Source organism: Trichosurus vulpecula, chromosome 2 (assembly GCF_011100635.1).
Source record: "Trichosurus vulpecula isolate mTriVul1 chromosome 2, mTriVul1.pri, whole genome shotgun sequence".
NCBI classification, from domain to species: Eukaryota; Metazoa; Chordata; class Mammalia; order Diprotodontia; family Phalangeridae; genus Trichosurus; species Trichosurus vulpecula.
Window position 1 is genome coordinate 148,694,248 of NC_050574.1, and position 22,236 is coordinate 148,716,483.

Here is a 22,236-nt window from a genome sequence, read left to right on the forward strand (position 1 = left end):
AAGGAGCAATATAACTGCAATTATGGTGCTGCACCATAAAAATGGTTAGTACCAAATGGGAGAATTTTTGAATTATATTTCCCCTCCCCCTTTAACAGGTATACATGACAGCCTTCTCTTAGAATGGTGGCTGCACAGATGTATGTGACAGCCCTCTCATTAAGAAAGACTTCAGTACCTGTGAAGGAAAGAGCAGTCTCAGGTGCTTTGATCCCATTTAGAAATCAGCATCCTATCTGGGTTATAAATTTGGCTCTGAAACTCAACTCTGATACAACATTAGCCCATCTTTTTCAGAAATGTGAACCTATCAAGATTGTCTTCTCTTGTTATGAAAATCCATCTTTAAAAGCATCCCAGGACTGGAGCTCAGAGCCTGGTCTATATAACATGTATGCCTTGCTTCTCATAATAAACTCCTTTTTCTCCCTCATTTTCCTGAGCTTGTCTGATGTGTCAGGACAAAGCCTGAACCAAGATTTTTCTTCCAACAATCTTCACAGCAGCCCTTTGAGATAGTGACTGCTAGGTAGCTACAGACAGCCAAGAACAGCTTGTACGATTCTTAAAAACACAAAGAATTCAACTACTCACTCACTGAACCCTGCCATGGGTTATTCTTTGCAGCAATACAAATAGGCTGAAGTTTAGCCTGTCCATTAAATAACTGTGGCAGCCTCAAGGGCATACTTCCTATATTCTTGTATCTGAAACACACTCATGTAGACTACCTTTGGAAACTTGATGACAAAGATTTAAAAAAAAAACTGTAATGAATGAGTATTACAAGACAGAGTTTGGATGGTTGTCCTTTTTAATGCAATGTAAGCTTATCTCAGGAGTGACATCACTAATCAGCATCTAATTAAAGAAGAAAACTAACTAAACCTGAACAATCAAATGATAGTGAGACACATAAGGAGAGCCCAGTCTTTCTTTGTCAGAGTAGGAAGAATTCTCTCTTGTTCTTTTGTTCTGTTTCCCTTGTCCACAGTCTCTCTCTCATTTGCTTTTTCAGCAACATCTGGTCTACTTGATATCAATAAGGCTTCTGGACAGGATGGAACTGGTTGGATTTAGCAGAAGACAAAAGAATTCTGAGACTCATGGGCTTTCAGAGTCAGTGTAAGAAGTGCAAGAGGAGAACCCTGGGACTCCATGGTAGGCTTCTTTCCACCTCAATGCTTAAAAGTCAGAATGATCTAATTTATACAATATATATCTACCTGATCAGGAAGACCTATATAAACAATTTTCTTTGGATCCTAGCAGGGTTTATGAGAATTTTAAATTTTATTTCTTATGGCAAACTTTAGGCACCCCAGAATTGCATCACTGACTGCTAATGCAGCAGATACCCCATTGACTCTAAAGTACTAAAGAGCACTTCATTCCTATTAGGCTCATCTTTACAACTGAAATTTGTCTGAAATGAGCCAAAGGCCAGTTTCATGAGATAGCTATCCTTGTACCAAAGGCAAAGCAGAAGATGATTTCTTTTCCTAGTGAAAGCAGGTAAGTGGAGCAAGAGTCTGCCACCTGTTTTCCTGTGAATATGGGCCTGTGAATCTTGATGAGCCTGTGCTGGCAGGATCCCAGCTGGTGGGATGGCCCCGATAGATCTGGAAGCTGACTTTAGGTGCCCTGAAGCTTGTGTCAGTCCTTAAAGGAAGCCCAGTCAGGGTTGAATAGGAGGCAGGCACTCCTCTGGAGGTGCGTTATGCTAATCACCACTGGCAATCAGTTATTTATCATTCTGGCAGGCATTTTCTATTTTCGCTAACAGGGTGGTTGATTGGATTTTGTTCATTAAATGGGCAGAGTCAAACTAGGTCTCAGAAACTGCTGCTGGCAGTAATTGGCAAGGCTTTCAGCTCTCTGAGTCAGAAAACTCAGGTCTAGAATGAAAACCTTCAGCCATCAGACATTCTTTTCCCATTAAGCCAGGCATTCCAGGAGCATAGCTGCGTGAAGAAAAAACACTGCCTTTTCATTTATTTTTTTTTTTATTCCTGGGTACCCCGGCACTCTCTCAAATGTTACTTATTTTCAAGAGTGAGACACTGATCTTGGTAAGCTGCTGTGAGCTTTGAGAGGGCAGAAGGCATCTCTGCCTAAATCACTCTCTCTGGAAGAGAAAACAAGGCTACACACACAGGCACCACATACTTGCAGTTAATGATGATGATGGTGATGAGAATGATTTGTTCCAGTGCCAGGCTAATGGCCCATTGTCACATGATGATAAGCAACTCCAAATGAAAGCAAGCCGCTTTCTGTTCCTGATCCCTTTGTCATGCAATGCCATGCACTGCTCAAGCAATAATAACGATGGATAATAGTAATAATTAAATAATCATATCTTCGTTAAACATATCAATATTCCTCAAACTGTGTGGTAGATTTTTCTTAAAGGACTCCAGCCAGAGGTTCATATATAATGTAACAATAATGTCTCTGATTTTGACATAGACCATGGATGCCTCAAGGTAGAAAATAGACCAACTATACACTGGCTATGGGTATACAGCACAATGCTTATCACAGTGCATGGCACACAGTAGGTGCTTAATAAATATTGATTGATTGATAGATATAGTCTGATAAAAACAAGCAACTATATATATGATTCTCTTCATAAATGACATTAGATTAGATTCAAGATTGAGAACTAACAAGCAACAGAGAGAAGTGAACTGCCTTTGGAGTCTGGAAGACCTGGGTTTAAATCTTATCTCTGACCCATAATGTCTATTTGACCTTGAGAAAATCATTTCTCTCAGTAGCTCAGGTCATTCTTGAAGACTCTAAGTTGTACAACAGCTGCTGATCTATATTGTTGGAGGGAATTTCCTCATGAAGAGTCTCCTATACCTCCAGAGATATATACAAATATACATGACTATTATTTGAGTTCTCTTTCAAAAACTATCCTGTACTGAACTGGTAGATACTGCTGAATAATAATGGATTGTGAGAAGTTGAGTTGTATAAGCATCTCCTCTGTTTTATGCGTTGCCATGGCCAACAGGGGCCAGCCAACTGTGGAAAATTTGTCAATTAATCAATAAGCAATTATTAAATGTTCCATACGTGTCAGCCATCGTGCTAGGTGATGTGGTGCAAATACAAAGAATGGAATTATCCCTTCTCTCAAATTGTTTATAGCCTACTGAACTTCTATTCTAGTCTCTTTTGGAGAGGACAAAAGCAAGAATGTCATGGAACAAGAAGGCATGCATTGGCTGTGATCGATGCCTATTCCTTCTTCACTCGTGAAGGCCTGCTACAACATCACTGATAAATGCTAATATAACCCTTTGCCCAATGGTCTTTAGCCACAAGGAACTCACTACTTTCTAAGGTAGCCTATTCTATTTTTCATGATATCTCCAATTGACCTAGCAGTGAGCTAAAATCTATCATCTCATAACTTTATGGTCACAGGAGATGGAAGGGATTTTGGAGGTTACCTAATCTAATATAATTAATTTCATTAATAAGAAAACTGAGTCCAAGAATTGTTATGTGATTTGTTGAAGGTCACATTGGTAGAGCTGGAATCCAAACTTCTCCTCATATCCCATGCTCTTTCCAGTGCTTAGTTTAGTTCCTGGAATACAGTACAATTATCTTCCTGTTCATTCAAATCCCCTGAAGTGATTGCATGTGCTTGAATCCCCACTATTTGAAGCAATAATATGGTCATTGGTTCCAGCCCAATGGAAATATGCAATGTAAATGCAGAGGATTCACTATTTACACTAATCAGGACCTGGCTGTAGGCTTGGAAATATGCAGTATGAACACAGAGAATTTATTATTCATGATAATCAGGTCTTAGCTATAGGTGCTTAATAAATGTTAGTTGACTGACTGACTTTTCTTAATACCATACTATCTTTCCATTGACCCTAGCTCTCTTTTCAGGGACCAAGTAGAAAACTAGGCCCTATTCTACATTCCACTAAATAGTTGAAGATGGTGATCATGGCTTAAAGTTTTATCTGCTTTTCTTTATGCTAAATATACTCAGCTCTTCCAAATGGTCCTTTTCTTATAAGTGACACATAACTTATAGGACATCTGGACATAATATAAAATTAAAGCAATAGCAAGTTTCATAATTGGAATTTCAGGTCAGCTTTAGGTGACTATAGCAATCTGCCATTGCAGGAATTTTATTTCAGCTTGTCAGGCTGTCATGTTGATGAGGGTGCAGTCTCTGGGAACCCCTTGAACCCTTGAACTCGACCTGGCCTTGGCCTGAGGCTATAACCATTAAGCCCAAATGCCTACCTTGCCCAGTCCTCTATTGTCCAGCTGTTTCCCACCCTTAATCCTGTTTCCCACCCTTAATCCTGATCAAAATATCTATACCCTAGCTCTGTTACCCTAGCCCTTTATGGTCTGTCATTTCCATATAGCCTTCAGCTATTTCCCCCACCCTGGAGTCTGACTTCATCCCAGTCCCTTCAAGCTCCTCCTTAGACTCCTCCTTAAGTCCCTCCCTAGACCCCTCCTCTGGTCACCCCAGACCACCCCTCAATCCCTCCCACAACCTTTGTGTATATAATCTCCATCTTGCCTCCATGAAGGTGGTCAGAACCAATCTAGCTCAGATTGGTCTGGCCCGCTTTCCTTATAGGCGTTGCAAGGGGTGGGATGTCTTGGGGCAGGCCTGTTTGGCTAACTCTTAATAAACTTTATCTTTTCCCTTGGCTGAGAAAGCTTGAGTCGAATTCTTTCGGCAGGACCCGGTGTGTCGGTACTTTGGGGTGTCAAGCACCTCTCACCCCAAACCCTCATCAATGTGGCATTATCAATGTGTATTTCTTAAAGGTGCAACTCTAGTTTATTTTAGCAGGATTATGAAACAAATGATGAAATGTGCCAACATACTGTTTTGCTCTAATCAAGGAAATTATCACCTCTATGCTGGTGGCTCCTAAACCTATACTTCTACCACAACCTCTCCCAAGACTTCCAGGCCTGTAATTCTAACTGCCAGTTGGTGAGCTCCACTTGAATTTCCTGCTGACACCTCAAATTCCATATGCTTAAAAACTCAAATTGCCGTCTTGCATTGTAGCACCCTACCCGTAGACTTCCTTACTTAGGTTATTGGCACTACCTTCTTTTCAGGTACCTAGGTTTGTAACTTTGAAATCTCCTTTGACTTTCCTTTCTTTCCTATAGTTTACATCTAGTCAGGTACTGACTGTGATTTTTACTTTCCCAACATTTCTTGCACTTGGGTCCTCCTCTTTTCTCACTCTAACCAACAATACCTGAACTCCTGACTTCATTTGGTTCCTTATCTCTTCTTAAGTAAACTACTGTTAGTTGCCTCTTGCTATGCTCTCTGCCTATAGTCTATCTCCATTTCAATTCATACTCTTTATTGTTTGAGTAATCTTCCTAATGAAAACTTTTGGGTGTGTCACTCTCTTCTATTCAAAAAACTTAGGTGATTCTCTATTGCTCACCAAATCCAGTTTAAATTTCTGACTCTGGCATCTAAGGCCCTTCACTCTTTTCTCATACAACTCTTGCTCTGTGTTCTGTTTTTACTGGCCTTTCCTATTTCCAAGATTTTGCTCATGTGTTGCCCTGACTTGAAATAGACTTCTTCTCACATCAATCTGTTGAAATCTTCCCCATCCCTCGCATTCTCTTTCTTTTTAAAACTTTGTTTCTTTTTTTTATTTTAAGCATCATTTATTAATATGTTCTTACTATCTCCTTCCTTACTGAACAATTCTTTAAAAAAATGCACACAACAAAAAACGAATCCTTCAATATATATCTACATAGTCTAGTAACATAAATTCCCACATTAACCATGTCCTCAAAATCTATGTCTCTTTTTCATCATCTCTTGTCTGGAGGTATGGGGTTGCCACTTTCTTTCAAGGCCCAGGTTAGGTGCCATCCCCTTTATGTAGTTTTCCCAGATCTCCCAGTTGAAAGTCATCTCTCCCTCCTCAAATTTCTCAGACACTTTTGTATAACTTGCCTTTGCCCCCATCGTATTTTATCTGGTGTTATATTAATTTGTGTATGAATAGTGACAAAGGCACAGGAATGTGTCTATGTTTACCTGTTTCACAGATTTTAGGTACATTTTACAGTTATTTGGGGTACCAACAAGATGTTTATTTCTTTATTTCAAGGATCCACGATTTCATTCGTATGGGATGGGGTTGGGAACCTGTGGCCTTGAGGCCACACATGGCCTTCTAAGTCCTCGGTTGCAGCCTTTTGATTGAGTTCAAGTTTTACAGAACAAATCCTTTTATTAGAGGAATTTGTTCTGTGAAGTTTGGATTCAATGAAAGGGCTGCACTTGAAGACCTAGAGGGCCACATGTAGTCTCAAGGCTGCAGGTTCCCCACCTCTGGCATGGGAACATCTGCTAATGCCAATCACAAAACTTTTGTGCCTCTATAAATAGTCTTCAGGACTTGTTAGGACCAAAAAAAGTCAGCACCTGGCATCCAATTCCCCAGTGGTAAGTTTCTTCACAAGTGGATAGTCTGGCTCTTTAATAACAGATATATAGTAAACCAATAGGCTCCCCAGAGTATGTGCTCCTGTGGCATAGACTTAAGAGAAGCCCAGGTCATCTCCACACTGTGCAAGACATTGGGGTGGGACTTTTGTGGAGGGCCAAGTGATCTAAAGAACATTACTGGCTCATCAAGCTTGGGGCAGCCCTTGGTGGGCTATTTCTAATGAACACTATGGCCACACATGCTCATAGACTCTAGAGTTGGAAGAGACAGCTCTTCAGATATGGTTTAGACTAGATGATGTCTAGCATTCTTTCCAACTGGAAGAATTTATGGTTCTGAGATCTTAAAAATCATTTGGTCCTATTCCCTCATTTTACATTTAAGTAAACTGAGTCTTAGAGAGGTAAAGCGACTTGCTCAAGGATATACAGATAATAAGATGCAGAGTCAAGATTTGAACCTATATTCTCTGACTTCAGAGACAGTCCTTCTTCATTATGTCCTAACAAAGTCAGGAAGACCTGAGTTTGAATCCTGCCTCAGATACTACCTATATGCCCCTGGATTTCTCCTCTCTCAGCCTCAGTTTCCTTAGCTGTAAAAAGGGTATAAAAATAACACCTGCCTCAAAGAGTAATTGTGAGGATCAAATGAGATAATACACATAAATTTCTTTATAAATCTTAAAGATATATATATATAATAAATATTAGTTATTGCTGTTATGTCTACTTTTATAAAACGAGAAGAAAACTGAACTACAAGTTTCTTCAGTAGGAAAGGGGGAAGGGAAGGGAACAGCATATGCATTTAGATAGTACCTACTGTGTGCCACGCACCGTGCTAAGTGCTTTACAAATTTTATCTCATTTGATTTTCTTAACAACCCGGGCAGGTAAGTACCATTCCCATTCCCATTTCACAGTTGAGGAAACAAGCAGAGCTTAAGTGACTTGCCCAGAATCATGCAGCTGGTAAGTATTTGAGGCCAGACTGGAACTCAAGCCTTCCTGATTCTGGGCCCCACGCTCTATCTGCTGTACCTCCTTGCCGCCTCACTGAGATGTTGATTCCACTTGTGTGTACATTTGTTGTTCTGCTTGATCTGTTTTTGATCATGATTCAGATATGGGAGTTGATGGACCTATCAAGTGGACCAATGAGTTAAAAGTGATTAATAATGTGAAGCTTCTTGCGTGGGTCAGGGCCTCTCCATCTAACACCAGCATTTTCTTTGTGAAAATGTCACCAAAAATGTGTTTATCACTAATGTGTGTGCTGTAGCCTATAGGAAATAAATAACACTCTTAAGGTAGCTGACAGGAGAGAAGATAAAAGTCAATAAAAAGAGAATTATTTATTAAAAAGATCTAATGTTACAAGAACAGTACACAGAACTATAATTTGACTGTGCCTTCCACGTAGTATATACCATTATATATAGTATATATAATATATACAGATTGTATACAATATATCTAACAGATTGAAATGGGGCTCTATGGTATCTTCATTTTGGTATGCAAACACTTGCTTTCACAGAGTTTCAATTGACTATGAGTAGTTTCTCAATAGCTCATATGACATTATACAAAAATACAGTCTCTTTTAGTGACATAAGACTGCACTGTTACAATCTCATCCAGGAAACAACTCAGTACTGAAGCTGGAAAATAATTTAGGGACATAGGGACCATTGTCCTGTTTTCTACAAAGTAATAAACATAATACATAAGTCCATAAACATTTAAAACATGTTTTATTCATAGGTTGTAAATGCAAAATACATATTCTGTTTGTATTGAATAAAAACATCTAATCACTGCTCCCTGCAAGAATAGGACATCATCAGAAACTTAGTTCCATGTGTAAATACGATCTATCGCATATGCCCCCTATATTGGATTAATGGATGTAAAACTTTTTGTGAACATGATGTCTTATTAGAATGTTCATTGGTAACAACTTGACCATGAATGTGTCTGATTGGCCAAGACTGGCAGAGAATTCTATGGGAAATAAAGAAAAAGAGTTCTTATTATTGCCCTCTTTTTAATCAGTATGTGCTTGCCATGTGCATGGCGTGGGTGTGTATATGTTTTTTATACCTAATTTACTCCTACAAGCTACCTCATACAGTGGGGAAAATGCCTGGTCTGCCAGCCAAGAAGAGAGTGGCTGTTTATTCATTTGCTTCATCAAGTAATAGCACTGAAACTGATTGTTATTACATGCATCTCCCTGCCTTGTCCTCCTTTCCGCCTTAGGTGAGCATGGACCTTTCCAAAAGGAGACCTTCACGAAAGCATTTGTGCCCTCTGATCACAGAGATCCTCAAAATGAAGCTTGCCTTCTGTCTTTCATCCACAACAATCTGGTGACTGACATGTATATATTTTTAAAAAAAATAACTGTTTGCTTGGTTGGGATTGGCTTGAAAACAATCTGCAAAAAACCAAACCAAACCAAACCAAAAACATAACAATGAGTACCTGACACAAAGACATTAAGCTGTTTTTTTTTTTTCTGGGGGGAAAACGTGCAGGAGGTTTGAGAATACAAGTCTTCTTCCTGTCCCCATCCCCTTTTCTGATTCCTTATTGATCTCTTATCTGGTGTTGCTCAGTAGAGATCAAACCCTTTTCTGCTTCCTTGTTATTCATTTAAAGATATAAAATAAATGGGCATGTTTATTACTAGGCAAAAATACCCCAAACTATCATCTTGGGGCCTCAAATAGCTGGCCCGGCCTGCTCTGGCACATTTATTGAAACTCACTTTGTCTTCTTGCAATGTCTGTAATCTCAACCCAGACAAGTTTCCACGTGAATGGGACCAATCTACCATACTCCCTAACCAAACAGAATATATTCATCTAGCCTTCCTGTATGGTTTGGATGGAATGGCTGCTGAGGTCCCTTCTAAGTCTCAAATTCTATGATTCTGTGGTCCTATTGTTTACTAAGGAACATTTTCTATGTCTGAAATGACAAAAAAAGGTGAGTTTTCAAATGCAGATTTCTACTCCCTTCATAATCAGAGAATAAAAAATATATAGTTGACTGAAATTGTTGAATATCCTGATGATGGCAATGGTCAGTGTTGTGGAAAAAAGTGGGTGAACTCTAAGAAACAACCAAATAAATCATGCTGCTTTGACACTGGTAGACCTTGGAAAGTGCTGTGTGGAGCACAGGTTTGTCCAAAAATAATCTACATAAAGTTGGTATATTCAAATTATTTTCTTCCATATAAAACATATTTGCATCTATATTTGCATGATAAATTTTAGTTGTCCAGAGAAGGATCATCATGGGAAAACACAAATAAATAAAGCAAAGCAAAAAAAAAGAGAGCTAATTAGATGGAAAAAGAAAAGGTTATGCTGTATTCATTTAATTTTTTCCAGTTAGAATCTATAGTACATATCAGTGTACATAGCTGTTAGCATGTGCATTTTCTGTGAAGTTAAACTATATTTTTGCTATTAAAAATAAACTTTGACTTCATTTTCAGTTAAATAATACAGTACTTGATGAAAGACAATAGCACTTAAAACAATCCCTTCTTAGTCCTCCTTCAGTTTGCCTTGCACTAATGTCAAGGCCCAACTCTGTTCTAATAGCTTGCTCTGAGAATGCTTGCAGAACAGCAGATTGACAAATTTGACTATTTCAATATGCAATCATATACTTTTCCAGAAAATATTTCCTGTACTTATCCTGTAATGGGCAACATAACTGAACTATTTTTCTTCTCTCCCACTGGTTTGTCGATTGCAACAGCCAGCCTTAGGGAAAATGAGAAACACTAGATTCAGAGTCTTTACCATTCACCTTCACTTTTTTCTTTTTTTTTTCTTTCCTTTTTTTTTTTTTTTTTGAAACAGATGTACTAGACACCACTGCTTTAACAAACAAATGGCACATACGCAGGGTCATCAGATACAAAATCAAATTCAAACCTATTAAAAAAGTAAAGAATACATTTGACAGAAATTACCTTTGCTTACAAAAGTTCATTACATACAATCTGCATATTTTTATTGGGCCAAGAACTGTCCTCCCCTATTTGAGGACATTTACAAAAACCGAAGAGAAAACCTGATGAATAAGTAACATTTCCCCCCCAACACTCCTCTAAGTGCACCATGGGTAGTTCTAGGGTTTATAAGCTTAGCTCAGGGTTCCAGCTTCTCCACTCATGTAAAGCTCCATCCACAGATGTGACCAAGCTAAAGCAAAACAAAAACGTTAAGTCTGCAGTCTTCACCATGAGGTTGAAGGGACTACCAATGCCAGGAGCAGTGTTACTGACGATGAAGAAGTTGAGAAGGTGTGGAGAGAAGATTGAGCACTTGTGATTTTCCCACCTGTAGAAACAAAGAGGCATCACTGAAATAGGTTATGGCTATGTTTATGGGGAGCAAAGGGTGTTTGATTCAGTTAAACTTACTGTCCAGCTCTGATAACTTTTGTGACCGGAAACTCCATGTTTGTCAGTCAACAAGCATTTATTTAGCACCTCCTATGTACCAGAGCTGGGATGACAAAGGAAGGAAAAAGCAGTTCCTGCCCTGAAGGAACTCACATTTGGGTACGTGTATATGAGGAGAAAAAAAGATAGGGACAAAACTAAACCTGTGCAGAAATACTTGATGAAAAAGAACGTTTCAGAGGCCATTGAGACTTGATTTATTGAAAAGACTCAAATAATTTGGAAATATCAATTCAATTACATCTACAAGCATTTATTGATCACTTACTACATGCAATACACTGTGCAAGACACTGGGAATAAAAAGACAAAAAAACCCCAGTTTTTGTTGTTATAGAGCTTATAGTTTACTAGGGGATACAACACATCCACAGAGAAGCAAATATAGGATGGTATGAACAGAGAGAGAGCACTCATAAGTCATTATTGGTAGGAATCAGGAAAAGCTTCCCATAGGAACTGGTACCTTGAGCTAAGTCTTGAAGGAAGAAGCTAAACATTCTAAGGGATGAAAGTGAGGAGGAAGGGCATTCCCAGCATGTGAGACAGCCTGTACAAGGGAGTAAAGATGGCTAGTATAATTTAGAGTAAGAGAGTTCTTACCTAAAGAAAATCCTAAATGTTTTACATGATTGCACATGTAAATGCATCCGCATTAGAGTGCTTACCATCATAAGGATGTGGGGAGAGGGAGGAGGGAGGAACAGCATTTGGAACTCAGAATTTAAAAAAAAAACAACACAACAAATGTTTACATGTAATTGGGGAAAACCAAAATATTATTAAAAAATCCTCACTTCAATTAAAAAATGTAATTATGACAATTCAGTGTTCAGGAGTTAGAACAAAAAAAGTGTTGACAAAATAACCAGATAATTTAGCCAGTTCAGTCAAGCAATCAGTTTGCGGGTGAATAAATAGATGCTTGAAGGAATGGAATTTTCCAATGCAATCAGTTCAAATGCTGGGTCTCCAAATCAAATTTTGCAAAAGAGAATCCTCTCCTTCAGGAAAAGTATTTTTTTTACAAGATCTCCACTGCATGGGGCTATACTATGGGTTGAACGGACTAATCAAGTCAAAATATTTGTATTGTTAACCTGAACAGACATGACCTGTCTCCCTCTCCATTCCACTGTGACTCACTCAATTCAGGAATGTTTTTCTACCTACATACCTTCTGGGGCAGTCACTGACCTTACTTAAAAGCAGCCTAAGTCCTCAGATCTGATTTACAGACTCTTCCTCTAACAACAGTTAGGCTAACAGGCCAGCTGAAGTTTATAGGATTTGGTTAAGACTTTAATTATACTCACATAGTTTTGATTTATTTTTAGATGCAATACTTCCCTTTATTTAACTTGAGCAAGAAACAGGAAATCTGGAAAGCTTCTTTTATTTCAAATATCATTAATCAAAATAGCAAAGAAATGTTATATTTATTTCAATTGGTACAAAGATAGTGATGTTGTGAAGAGTCTGGCTAATGGTGTGTGAAAGTCAAGAAAGCAAAGCCTCGTAGAAGACTTTTTTTTTCTTTTTTCACAGGTTTAATAAATGAGAAATGTGAAATAGTCATCCCCTAAATTTGGCACTGGTGGGGCCCTTAGTAGATCATTTCATGTGATAATTAAAAAAATTTCTCTCTATGTCTCTGAATTTCAAGAAGTGAATGCACCTATGTACACACATATATACCTACATGTATATAACATACATAAATGTATATACACACATCCTTATATAGATACACATATGTATATACACAGACATGCATAAATGCACATATGTATACATACATTATATGTATATACACAATTTATATAGACACGTGTGTGTATATATACAGATGTTTATCTATATGTACATCTATGTATGCAATCTTTCCTCCTCATATATGTGTATGTGAATAGACAGAGGATACAGGAGAGACAGAGCTACAGATCCAGTGTCTAAATTAAGTGCCTACTATATGAAAGGCATTGAGAGGCAATGTTGCATGGTAGATAAAGAACTGGCCTGGGAGTCAGGAAGACCCAGATTTAAGCCACATCTCTGGTACAGGTAGGCTGTGCAAATCAGCTGACTTCTCAGTGTACCAAGTGATCTCTATGATTAGTCTCATAGTGTCTCTATGACTATAAGTTGCAGAGAATGTGTATATGTACCTTTGTAGAGGCTATTGGTCATGTGAACAATGATGGAATAAATCACAGGTCTTGTCCAAACAAACCAAAAACCATGCAAAGTGTTGTGTCAAGCACAAGGGATACAAAGATAGAATTAAAAATCACTTAAGGAGCTTGTATTCTATTGGTGAAACAACATTTAAATACCTAAGTAAATACAACATAATTTGGGGAGCAAGGAAGCACCAACACCTAGGCTTTGTATAGAAGGTGAAGACCTGACACAAATCTTGAGGAAAGGTAAGAATTCTAAGAAGCAAAGGTGAGCTGAGGGCACATTTTAGGCATGCTGGACAGCCTGTGCAAAAATACCCACATGGGATGTCATGTGATGGGCAGAGTACCTTGGCCAATTTGGCTGGAACTGTGATTTCCTGAAGTGGGACAAAGTGAAATAAGTGTGAAAAGGGAGACCAGTCAGGCTGAAAAAGATGATCAGAACAGTTGGTATTTTATTTTAGAGGCAATAGGGAGCCACTGACGCTTTCCAGGAAATCTGGGTTCTAGTCTCAGGTCTGCCACTAACTATTTTGTCAAATCACTTAACATCTGTTAAATGAGGCAATTATACTATCATATCTCTAAGGTCCCATCCAGCTCTAAAATTTCATGCTTCTAGCTGATCTAAGATGTTATGGGAGTCCACATTTTTGAGAAAAAATTGGAAAGATTCCAGAAGAGAAAAGTATATGTATAACTTCATTCTTATAACAGGGGAAGATTTAATCATTTGCCCTACATAGCCATGCAGTAGAATGCTCAGTATATGGGCCAGCACAGTTTGCTAAGATGGTATGGCTCAGAGAGTGTTTGGAGCATGCTGACGGCTTAAGCTAAAGTACTAAAATTATCTTGAGGGCATAAACCAATATAGTTAGTGGTGCTGACTATTGTTGTTGACAAAAATTTTGTTCTCCAAGATAGGAAGTCTATACCTTTTAAAAAACAAGAAAAATATAAGCTATGGGACTTTTTCAAATATTCCCTTAGCATCCCAGAACTGCAGAATCTAGGAGTAGGAAAGGATCTTAAAAGTGGCTAGCCCACTTAATGTAGGTACTTTCCTTGAAACATTCCTGTTGGGGATGCTTGAACACTTCTAGCACTGGGGAACTCACTCTCATAGAAGGTATCCCCAAACATCCTAGAACTAAATTAAAAGAATGCCTCAGACATTTACTAGCTGGGTGACACTGGGAAAGTCACCTAGCCACTCTGTCTCTGTTTCTTCATCTGTAAAATGAGGGGATTGGATATGATGACCTTTAAGGACCATTCCAGCTTTAAAATAGATCTATTATCTTATTTTTGAACAGTTCTAACCATTTGGAAGTTATTTCTTAGGAAGTCTGGCCCTTCACAATCTGGTTTTTTTTTTTGGAGGGGGGAAGGCAGGGCAATTGAGGTTAAGTGACTTACCCAAGGTCACACAGCTAGTAAGTGTATCAAGTGTGTCATGTGTCTGAGGCCACATTTGAACTCAGGTTCTCCTGACTCCAGGGCCAGTGCTCTACTCACTGTGCCACGTAGCTGCCCCTGCCCTTCACAATCTGAATCCCAGCTACCTCTCTAACGTTATTTCATATTATTCTCTTTTACCAGCCAACTCTCCTTTCCATGGCCTACAATGCTATTTCCTTGTACATGCTTAAGAGGAGGTGACAGAAGGTACTTAATAAATGCTAGTTGACTGACTGACACGACATTCCAATTCTTGCCTCCATGTTTTGTTTGTTTTGTTTTGATCTCCATCTCTGCAATGTGCAGCCCTCTTACCTTGATCTCTGAGATTCCCTAGCTTCCTGCAAAGCATATATATTAGGTGACACCTTATATTAGGCCTTTCCTCAACTACCTCCTATCCCTCTCCCCTCAACCCCTTCAGTGAGTTTTCTCTCCCTTTGGAATTAAATTTGAATTACTTTGTATATACTTTACATTCATGTATCTGTGCACATATTTAACCCCCATCCCAGCCTGCTCCATCTATCCTAAAATGTCAGCCAATTGAAGGCAAGAAATATTTGATTCTTGTTTTCCTATCCAATATATCTAGTAGAGTGCCTTGAATTAAATTTATATGGAACATAGTAGGTGATTAATAAATGCTTGTTGAGTTGAACTGAGTGATATTAAGTCAACGTTGGACTTCCTGCACTTTCTATACATTGGTTCTAGCTAATGCCCTTTGGGGCTATACCAAATAGCTCCAATCACTCTTTCACATGACAGTCTTTCACATGTTTGGAGGCAACTCTATTTTCCTTAATCTATTTTCCAGGCTAAACATTGCCAGTTTTATATTAATAGTATTATGGGCAGCTATAGCCAGGAGCAAATACCCAGGCTAACCCTAACAAGGTTTGTATGGACCTAAACAAAGAAGTGGGGACATAAACAGCTTACTTGAGAATGTATTAACTTCGAAAAGTGAGTGATAGATTGAGCTCTGGGAGTTAACAGAGCTTAACTGACCAGAACAGTACTTACCTGAATATGATGGTACTCTGATTTGGGAGCTAGCTGTTCCATCACCTCCTTCACTGAATGCTCGAACTTCAATGATGTAAACCCCAACATCAGGGAGGAGGACCACTGCTTGAGTTTTCTGTGTTTCAATGACCTGACTATTGCTGTGGCCTTCTTGCCTATAAAACACCTGTAAATGTAAACACAGATTTCAATGCCTAGAGGCAGCAAGGTGGTTCAGTGGAGAGAGTACAGGACTTGGAATCAGGAAGATCGGAGTTCAAATCCTAACTCAAAAACTCACTGACCGTATGACCCTGTTCAGGTCACTTAACTTCACTCACCCTCAGTTTCTTCATCTGTAAAATGAGGGGAATGTACTTGATGGATTCTAAAATCTCTTCCAGCTCTAAATCTATTATGCATTAAGCACCGAAGTGCATTGCTAGGTACTGGGGATCCAAAGACAAAAATGAAACAAACAAGGCAAAAGATGGTCCTTGCTCTCAACAAAATCACAGGCTAATGGAGAGAAAGCATGCAAACAACTATGGACAAACAAGTTAGATACAGACTAAATTTGGGATAATCAAGAAGGGAAGATTTGAGCATTAAGGGGAATCAGGAAAGGCTTCTTGCAGAAGGTGTGATTCTAGCAGGGACTTGAAGGAAGCCAGAGGAGCCAGGAGATAGAGATGAGGAGGAAGAGAATTCTAGGTATGGGAGACAGCCAGTGAAAATACATGGACAGATGGACTGTTTCTTCCAGGAACAGAAAGGAGAACAGTCTCACTGTGTCATGGAGTAAGTGGTGTGTGTGTGTGTGTGTGTGTGTGTGTGTGTGTGTGTGCATGTAGGGGGAGGGAAGTAAGGCTTAAGAAGACTGATAATGTGGGAAGGGGCTAGGTTATGAAGGGTTTTGAATGCTAGGAACTTAAATTGTAGGGTGGGGAGGGGGAGACAGAGGAGATGAAATGTGCACAGATACATAAATACAAAATGTATACAAAAAGATGGAAGGTGGGGGAGGACGCCAAGAACTGGAGAGATCCAGAAGGACCTGGTGAAGTCAGTCGCACTTGAGCTAAGTGTTGAGGAGAGCTAGGGGCTCCAAGAGGCTGGGGTGCAGAAGAGGGCATTCCAGGCACTGAGGACAGTTTGTGCAAAGGATGTGTGACAGTTTGTGTGACAACGTGGGAGTGGGTGAGTCTTTCTGAGAGGTATAGATAACATGTTAGAATGACTAGCATAATTTATAAGGCAAATTTGATTTTAGTTTGCCAATTTTAAAGGTGTGCTAATTCTTGAACAAAATGAGACTATTTTTCTTCAGAATGCCTCTCCTCTTACCTTGTTCCCTTCTCCTCTCTCCAATCTCCTCCCCACCCCAAGCCCCCCACTGTGGTTATTAAGAAATCCTGAAGAAAATCACATTTCTCATTTTTTCCCTCCTGGAGCTCAAATTAGAGCTCGGTCAGTGGAAGACCTTACAGTCTTCCCAATGGGAGCCAACAACATCCTTTATCCTCTTCTTACTGTCACTGCCTTCCTCTCTCCCCCCACCCCTAACACTTGGAAAAGTTTTAGCTGGCTCTAGCAGGCCCTCCAAATAGCTTTCTTTCAGAAGCAATTTGCAGTTGATTATAGACAACAAATACTGAAAGGAGACAATTAGTCTATTCCCTTTCTCCAGACCATTCTTTTCTCACAAAAGCCATGTGACTTAAGTTTTTATGTGAGCAATAGTTAGAGGTTACCTCAAAAGCCTGAAGGGGAAAAAGTCTTCTTACTGCAGAAGTGTTGCTCCGCAACAAACAGCAATTTTTATTATGGAAAGCTTTTCTTTCTATCCTATCCAACCCTGGAGAAAAAATAACTTTTTTTCCTTCATCTTTTTGTTTTTAGAGAAACTGTAATGCATTAGGCCTGCCGGTTGCTAGGAAGAACAATGAGCTCAGTGGAGGTGGGTTTACCAGGTGAAGGGACAAGAAGGCACTGGGGGCAGAGGGGTGGGGGGAGCAGCCACATAGAGCCTGCATGAAAAGCAACTGTGGGAGGAAAATAGAGATACATTTTTATCTAGCTCAATTTTCTACTATTTACCCAAACTTAGTTGCTGCAGCCTGAGCCCTGGATCTTAAAGCTCCCTAATCCTTTCTCAAACTTTGTTGTAATTTCTGATTCTAATCCTAGTTTGACTTCAGACATCCCCTCCCACCTGTGGCCCTCTCAACTGGCATGAGAACTGGAAGGGACTTTAGAAACTGAGTTCAACCATTTCATTTGGTAGCTAAGGAAATGGAGGCCCTGGAGGGTCACACAAGCACTTAGCATCAGAAGCAGAATCTGAACCAGTCCTCTGACCCAAAGCAAATACTTTCCCCTTTTGCCAATCTGGTTCTCTCCACATCAACCTGGTTCTTTAAAACAAAATCATAAAAAATTATGAACTTAACAACTTAACATTAAGCATCAAAACATATGCTTTATAATTATTTACATTTCAATAAAGTAGTTTCAAAGGGGAAGGAAGGTGTTGCAGTAGACATAGTGCTGGCACAGGAGGTAGAAAGGCTCATCTTCCTGAGCTCAAATCTGGCCTCAGACACTTATTAGCTGTGTGACCCTGGGCAAGTCACTTAACCCTGTTTGCCTCATTTTCTTCATCTGTAAAATGATCTGGAGAAGGAAATGGCAAACCACTCTAGTACCTTTGCCAAGAAAACCCCAAATGGGGTCATGAAGATCTGACACCATGGAAAACGACTGAATACATTAGCTTCAATGCATACAATGGCATAACTTTTCTCTAAGCCTGTATTAAGATTGTTTCTTTGTCAGTTTGTTCCCATTCATTTCCCCTTTAAGTGGTCTTGGGGGGAATTAAGTTTTTTCTAACTTCCCATTACTTCATAAAGGTCTTTCTGGGTTTCTTTATATTCTGCATACTTATTGGTGTTACTTCAATTACAGTATTCTATTACATGAACATGCCACGATTATTTAACCAATCCTCTATTTTGATATTTATTTAGATTGCTTTTAGTCTTTTTCTTTTTCAAATAATGCTGTTCTAGAAATCAAGTCAGCCTTTTTCTTCATATTGGCTCTAAATAGCCAGAAACTGGTTTTTCATGTGCAGTCCTCTTCTCTGAGCCCTCACGTAAGGGGGATTTGATCATCTCCTTGGAACTCGTTCAGTGTTTGCTCTTGACGGGAATCAACCTCTGCCCTGACCAGGGTTGGGGCTGGGGAAAAGTGTCCAAATCCTTATACAGATAGCAATGCCTTGCACATAGCACATATGTCAGAGAGATTCACTGAACTGATTTGTTTCCCCAATGCCAGCGAGAGGTGAAGACCCTTAAATCCAAGTCACTCTTCAGATGTGCTGAAGGCAGAAAGTACAGAACTTCTCAAAACAGAACATAGTTGTCTTGGTATGGCATTTTGGTTTCATAAATTGTTAGTGGCAAATTGTCTTTGGAGGGAAGAGGAAAGGGATTAAGCATTTATTAAGCACTATGTGCCAGGCACTTTACAAATATCTTTGTTAATCCTCATAATGACCCATTTTACAGTTGAAGAAATTGAGGCAGATAAGTGACTTGTTCAGGGTCACACAGTTAGGTGTTTGAGGCTATGTTTCAACTCAGGTCTTCTGGACTCTTTCTATTGAGCCACCTAGTTTCAAAGGAAGGTAGTATGAAGCAACAAACTAGCTTATAATAATGAAAAAAAATAAATACAAAAAAGTACAAAACAGATACAAAGCAATTTATGAAGGGAGGGCTGTAGCGACTTGAGGAACTGGAATAGGCTTCCTTTGGGGCTGGCATTTGATCTGAGCTTAGAATAAAGCTAGAGACTCTGTAAGGAGAGAGTGAATTCCAGGCATAGGGGGCAGTCTGTACAAAGGAACAGGAGAGAAGGAATGGTGACTATGGCTACGCTAATAGTGCAGATCACAACCTGTATAGTCCTCATCTTGTGTTATTCTTGTCTGTGTCCTCCCCTAATTCCCCAAATAGAGTCCATGCACCATGTCTTTTACCATTACATGGTTACTAATGAACTATCTACTAATTTTCCATCTGCTATCCCTCCTTCTTGCTACATCACCAACTCCTTTCTAGATATATCCCTCTTCAGTGTATTTTTTTGTCAATAGTTTTTTCCATGTCATTTAATGTTGGTAAAATGCAGCTGCTCATTTTTGCCTACCATGTGTTACTAATTGCCTTGGGGATGACTCACAATTTCGATTCCTCAGCAATTATGGTATTGCATGATTCATGGCCATATAGAATTATTGGAAGGATTCTCAGATACTCAGGTAGATCTGTGATTTCATTGATGTGGGCTTTTCCCTCCAACAATGCAATTCACAATCCATCCATGTGTATCCATCTTATGTGACTTTGGTCAACCACTTTCCACATCCTTGTGCTTCCATCTTGTGTGACTCTGGTCTACCATTTCCCACATGTTGGGGGAGCTCTCCCCACTTTCTCTCAATACTGTGAGGAAACTACTGGAGCAGACATGCTTTCCATGGGTCATCCCTAGCTTTCTCCATGTGACTGGCCAAATTTCTTTTTTGTTCATACATTTCTTTTATGACATCCTTTCTTTTGTTTCCTTTTTGTGATGTTTTGTTTGTAATGCATTGCTGCATTGCACCTCTCCACTGTCCTCTGGGTAATCTTAATTTTAAGTTCTTAATTATTTTTAATATGTCAGAGACTGTAGTGTTCTAACTTGCAGCCTTTAAAATGATATTGGAATAATACTGGCAGTAAAAAGTTGAGCCTTTTGTCAGGGTGATATTTGGGTTCACTGAAGGAACTTTGAAGTTCAGCAAAGGCAAGCTAGCTAGCTAGCTCACCTGTTAAATCCAAGCCCAACTCATCCATTTTCTATGTACGTACATATGCATGTATGTATGTATGCACACTGTATATTTTAAATTGGGGTTGCTCATGGCTGTCACATCTCTTAAATGTTTGCCAGGGCAATTTTTAGGTTCTTCTGATCTTGTGTTTATGGCAATTGATGTACATTGGTTAACCATTCATATGATATTATTGTAATTTATGTTGATGTCCTTTTCTCCATCTAGATCTCATTTTTTGTAGCATCAGCAACTTATTTAAAGTTTTCTAATCATATAACAAAAATTATTTTCATTTTTGTTCATTCTTCTATCTTTATATTGTTTCGATCTTTGCTCTGACAAATTGGTGGTCTGGTCAGAAGCAGTTGATTCAGGAATGACTGACATCAACAAGGAGTAATTTTCTATCTGTTATCAATTTCATTTCTTGGATACTATTTGGTCTCTACATGTCTAGAACTTGATTATTTTCTTGAAGAAAGTATTCATAATGTGTGGGCTTGAGGCTTCTGGGTAACCTATAAGCCTTTAGTCTACAAGTCTTACTCTTGAACTTTATTTTTAAGAATACGTAGACCCCAGGAGTCTACTAACTTATAGACAAAGGAGGATGACCAATCCAGAGTTCAAATTATTTTGTGGGGATACACTCTTAAAACTATAGCCCATGAGCTCTCACAGATATATTTACCTTTCTATAGGCAGCCAGAGAACTCAGCAATGGCATTTATTGGACTAGCCTAATAAGAAAAATTATATTCTCTCACTGTCCTATAAAGGGCATACTCTTTAACACCTAGGGCACACACACTATCAGTAGCAATCAGAGTGACCAATTATAGAGGTCATGCATGAGGGTGCCACATGTGGGGAAGACATGGGGACTGCTTAGATCTTCAAAGCTACAATGCTGCAAGGCCTCTGATGTCTTCCCATGATGTTCTCATATTGTTCCTTGCAAATTATAGCTTCTCTCTTGGGTATATCATTGTGGTAAGTTCCCTGGGCCTGCTCCTGGGCCATTAGATTGTGAGCTCCTTGAGGGTGGAGACTCTCTCTGGCTTCTGTCTGTAGCTCCAGTGCTTAGCATAGTGCCTGGTATACAGTAAGTGTTTAATAAATACTTATTAACTGATTTCTTGCTGAGTGATGTATATATAATTCATGGGTTGAGTGGGTATATGGCTCCACTCTTTATCCATAGTTCTCACTAGCTCCAGCTTTAGACTTGGTTTAAATTTTGGCCCAGGGTAATGTTATGCTTGTTTGGAAAGAGTTGGACCTCTTACTCTAGAAAACAGGACTGACCTAGGATGAGAACTTCACTAATTCTGCTCTCTTGGAGTCTGGCTTTAAGCCTTACTATGCCTTGATGGGCAGGGTCTAGTCCCATCCCTCAGAAGTTGGCTGTGTGAGCCTGAGCAAATTTTTTTGACCTCTGTGTTTCTGTTTTCTCATCTGTAAAATGAGGGAGTTGGATTCTATGGCTTCTAAGGTCCCTTCCTGACCTCAATATATGATCTTGTGGTTGATAAGGGTTAATTGGGTTTCATGCCAAACTTTCAGTAAATTTGTTTTTCCCTTCATTGATTCTCAATTTTTTTATGAGGCGATACTGTTCATAATCCTTCTCTATCCTTCATAAGATTTTGCAAATGAGTTTATA

The 22,236-nt window shown here is 39.2% G+C and overlaps 1 protein-coding gene across 1 annotated transcript in view; it reads right to left on the reverse strand.

Annotated features, from left to right (window-relative positions):
* Window positions 1-10,786: 10,786 nt before the first annotated feature.
* CNTN5 (contactin 5) overlaps window positions 10,787-22,236 on the reverse strand; it is a 578,245-nt gene continuing 566,795 nt past the window's right edge. Inside the window, exons 20-21 of the mRNA XM_036743961.1 lie at window positions 15,695-15,863; window positions 10,787-10,890 (exon numbers count right to left, since the gene is read on the reverse strand). Of these exons, the coding sequence (XP_036599856.1) occupies window positions 10,787-10,890; window positions 15,695-15,863 (273 nt within the window). The remainder of the gene's footprint in view (window positions 10,891-15,694; window positions 15,864-22,236) is intronic.